The sequence below is a fragment of the Nelumbo nucifera genome, chromosome 1 (genome assembly GCF_055504915.1).
Source record: "Nelumbo nucifera cultivar China Antique chromosome 1, China Antique-T2T, whole genome shotgun sequence".
In the NCBI taxonomy this organism is placed as follows: Eukaryota; Viridiplantae; Streptophyta; class Magnoliopsida; order Proteales; family Nelumbonaceae; genus Nelumbo; species Nelumbo nucifera.
The window spans coordinates 28570115-28574274 of record NC_142649.1 but is presented as its reverse complement, the minus strand read 5'-3'; the positions used below and the strand labels follow the sequence as shown (position 1 = coordinate 28574274).

The 4160-nt window shown below is 41.4% G+C and overlaps 1 protein-coding gene across 2 annotated transcripts; it reads left to right on the top strand.

The window, feature by feature from the left end:
- The first annotated feature begins 485 nt into the window (after positions 1-485).
- On the top strand, positions 486-3872 carry LOC104609687 (uncharacterized). Of its 2 annotated transcripts, XR_737314.3 has the most exons (3): positions 492-1333; positions 1630-2299; positions 3267-3872. XR_737314.3 is itself a non-coding variant. In XM_010276060.3 (2 exons), the coding sequence occupies exons 1-2, from the start codon at positions 742-744 to the stop codon at positions 2244-2246; spliced, it is 1209 nt and encodes a 402-aa protein (XP_010274362.1). In that variant the 5' UTR covers positions 486-741; the 3' UTR covers positions 2247-2422. The 2 variants fall into 2 exon arrangements, 1 of the variants encoding a protein (XP_010274362.1); XM_010276060.3 differs by lacking the exon at positions 3267-3872 and having other exon boundaries at positions 486-1333; positions 1630-2422.
- Positions 3873-4160: the final 288 nt, after the last annotated feature.

The following is a 4160-nucleotide window of genomic DNA, read 5'->3' as shown; positions in this document are numbered from 1 at the left end:
GCAGAAGGAATCAAGCACAAGCAGCTTTTCCCAATGAGAGGGGAATTATAATGTCGTTAGTCTGGCCCTTTTTTTTACTCTAGACCATACTCTTGGATGTGCCGAGGTGTTTATTTAATCCAACAATTGAACAGTCAAGATCCTTGGATTGGTGGGCCCAACCATGATGATCAACCTTTTGGTGAATTCAATGTTCTGGGACCATCTCCTTTGTGGGTACCACTAGGGTGGGACCCCTTAACTTTTAAATGGAGAGAGCTTGACTCAAACGTACATGGGTCCCAGATCATCATGACCGTCTGATAGATACCTCTTTGTTTTTCACATTATTGCCAAATGCCATCAATTGGATGGTGACGATTCTCTGATTGATTCGCCTTTGGGTCCAGGATAGATCTGGATGGTGGGACCTCATCATGTGAAGTGGAGTTCTAAAGTTGTTAGCTCTTTCTAACCCCAGCTTCTGTACTTACGTCAGTTGCAGCACAAGCAAGGAACAAGATTGAATAATCAGATCCTCGTGTAGCATCAGAAGATTTCATATTGGGTTAGCGACAACTAATCAATGAAATTAATGGAATTTATATTCCACATAGCTCCACAAAAAGGCAAGCCTCCTCTGCAACTTCACCTTCCCACCTATCTCATGCTCTGAAATCAGAATTCATGTTTCTCTGAAGCAACCCATCTCTCAGAAAAGATAAAACCAGAAGAAGAAAACCCACCTCCATTTCCTCTCCAATGGCAGAACCAAGAAATCCCAGAAAACCTATCAAGAAAGCCCACCAGGATCAGAACCTTCAACCCCAGAAGCCAAACGAAAAACCTCCTCCTTGGGCAGTTGTTAGGAATCTTCTTACTTGTAAATATGTGCAACCAGTAGAGCAGCAAGCTGTGGTAGCAAACAGTAAGAGGTACAAGAAAATGAGGTGTTCTGGTTCGCTTTGTAATGATACAAGAATCATGCAAAGGCCTGATTCATCTTTACCTGAAGATTGTAAGAAATGGGCTTCAATCTGTTCTTCCACCAATACTGCTTCTAGCAGATCCATGAAGGTTCCTCTGAACGAGATCAATGGAGTTGTTCCTACTCCCTCTTCTTCTTATTCATCCTCGTCTTTGTTCTCCTCTGGTTCTTCTGTTGGTGGGCCTTTCAGAGGAATGCCTTTGAGGAGGCTTTCAGGTTGTTATGAGTGTAGAACGGTTGTTGATCCCATTAATGGAGTCCGAAAAGCTCCTGCTCTTAGAACTGTAGTTTGTTCTTGTCCCGAATGTGGAGAGATTTTCAGCAAAGCTGAGAATTTGGAGGTCCATCAAGCTGTTAGACATGCGGGTAATGCAGCATTCATTTTTCTTTTTTCCTTTTATGTGATTCTTATTTCTTTTATCCATTACTGTTCTTAAATCTCTGCTTTCTTCTTTTATATTTTTCTTTATTATGGATTTCAGAATAGATTTTGTCTTTCAGTCAGCATCTACAACATGTTTATTCCTTTCTGAAATTACAAGTTCATTAACCAAAACCCAATTGATCTCTTGCGTTTCTTTCTGAATTCTGAGATGAATCTATATAAACTCAATCCCATTTCAGCAATCTAATGCTCCTCTTTTTGGGTGCAAAAACCACAGTTTCTGAGCTGGGTCCTGAAGATACTAGCAGAAACATAGTAGAGATCATATTTCAGTCAAGTTGGTTAAAGAAGCAAGCAGCAGTTTGCAAGATAGACAGGATTCTGAAAGTTCACAACAGCCAGAAAACCATCACTAGATTTGAAGATTACAGAGAGTCCATTAAAGCAAAAGCAAGCAAGCTTGCCAAGAAGCACCCCAGATGTGTAGCAGATGGCAACGAACTTCTGAGGTTCCATTGCACAACCTTCGTCTGCTCAATAGGCATGAACGGGTCCTCCAATCTGTGCAACTCAATTCCCCAATGCAACATCTGCAACATTATAAGGAATGGGTTCAAGGTCCCCACCGGCGACGCCGGAGCCGGGATCTGCACCACGGCCACCAGTGGAAAAGCACACGACAATGCTCAAATTAAGTCGGAAGACGATAAGCGAGCAATGTTGGTTTGCCGGGTGATCGCCGGCAGGGTTAAGAGGACCCAAGACACCAATCCAGCAGAAGAGTTTGATTCAGTCGCCGGTCCGACTGGAATCTACTCAAATTTGGATGAACTGTATGTGTTCAATCCCAAGGCTATATTGCCATGTTTTGTTGTAATCTACAGAGGCTTTTAGTGGTTCCATGGTTCCACTGATCAGCCATTGTTCCATATACAGATTTGGTTTAAGTAAGTAATCTTGATTTTGCTGGTTAATTAGTTTTGGTTCAATAAACGCTTGGCGTTTCTACTTTTTTGTGATTCAGTTCTTAGTTTCTTAGTGCTTACTACATGCATGGATGGGTCATGATCTGATTTGAGTTCTTGTTTTATTAGATAATTTTGACTCTTGTTTTGTATTTACTGGTATAATCTGGATTTTCTTTTCAAATACAGTTAGCAGCTTTTGTGGGTGGTAGGCCAATATGTGAGATTTTAGAGAAATGAAAATGGGGCACTTGATCAAACCTCGTCCCATCCAGTTTTTGTCTGGATTTGCTTGGTCTTCTGTCATTTTCTGCCTGAATCAAGTTGGTCCGGAGTGTGTAGGCTGTCCTCTCTCTCTCTGGCAGTAATGTTTTGGAAACCGGTTCTGGGTCATGGTCCAACCATTTCTCTTGATGAAACCTCGTCTCATCCGGGTTTATTCTGGAAGACTGGAACTGCACTGTTTGCTGTCATTTTCTGCCTGAATAAAGTTGGACAGAAGTGGGTAGCCTGTCATATTCTCTCTCTCTCTCTGCAGCAATATTTTGGAACCCGGGTCTGGGTCCTGGTCCAACCATTCAAATGCTGGTCCAAACCACTCATAGTTGAGTCATAATTAATTACTAAAAAAAGGTCATGATGGATGAAAATTGAAACCGGTTGTTTTTGAATATTTACACCAATCGTGTTTGATTGTTAAGGCTCAGAAGGAGTGCAAATGCAAATTTGTAGAGTGCAATGCCTTCTAATTTGTATTATTTTGTATGTACTCCTTCCAAACTGAGCCTAAGGTGTAAACTTTGATGATTTTTTTTTTCGGAATTTGGAATACACGTTAGTGTGAATATAGCATGTAGCGTATAGCTACTACAACCTGTAGCTTTAACCTGTAGCTTGTAACAAACGCATCATTGCTCACCGGCTCTTTCCTCCATGCTTCTCTTCACAGTTCGCTCTACTACAACACCAAATGGGAGAAAGAGATCTAGAGAGAGTAGTAGTGAACGAAGAACCACCGGAGAAAATGGCGGAGGCGTATAGGATGAGACAAGAGGACATGAAGGCTGCCAGGGCGGAGGCATCTAAGAGGCCGTTCAGGCAGCAAGGAGGAGGCGCAGCTCACCCACGGTGCCCCTTATCCTTCTCTCCGACGACCATGGCTGCCGAGGGATTTATTTTAGTAGCTGCCGTCACTTACTTCACCTTGCATGCTAAAAAGAAGCCTGAAGCTTCTGCCGTCAATGTGGCCGCTAGGAAGGCCGACTTTGCCACCACCCAAGTGTGAGAGAGAGATATCTAAGGGTGGTTTTCAATGAGAGAGAAACCACGAGCAAGATGGAGGTTGAGACGGAGGAGATGGAGAAATGGAGAAGAGAGACGTTAGAGTGAAAAGAATTTTATTTAGGTGGTAGAAAGGGTAAGTTTTACATCGATAATTTTGATGCAATTTTTTACATGTAAAAATATTTTAAAATGGAGTTTTACACCGATTATGTTGTAAATATACACTCTATCCAAACATTTGCAAAATCGAAGTGGATATAAGATTTACTCCGATTTGATTTTACACCTCAAACAAACAGAGCCTAAAAGTAAATTAAAATCTACGATACTAGAAAGGTAGATACCAGAAAGACTTTGATCCATCAAAATCTCATGTAAATTTTGATGAAAACCCACCTGACTGGTTATCAATTTTATGATGCCAAATGATGGTAGTATGTCTTTTGAATTTCAACATCATAGTTAAATCCGAAACAAAGACATGTACAACATGCGCTAAGTAATCAATCAAGAATGAACTCAAAATACACGATTGGGATGTGCTGTGAGGCGCACTGTG

Coding starts and splice junctions, on each gene's coding strand:
- LOC104609687 (XM_010276060.3), top strand. CDS start 742: ATGGCAGAACCAAGAAATCCCAGAAAACCTATCAAGAAAGCCCACCAG. Junction 1,334..1,629: donor TCAAGCTGTTAGACATGCGG/GTAATGCAGCAT, acceptor CAAAAACCACAG/TTTCTGAGCTGGGTCCTGAA.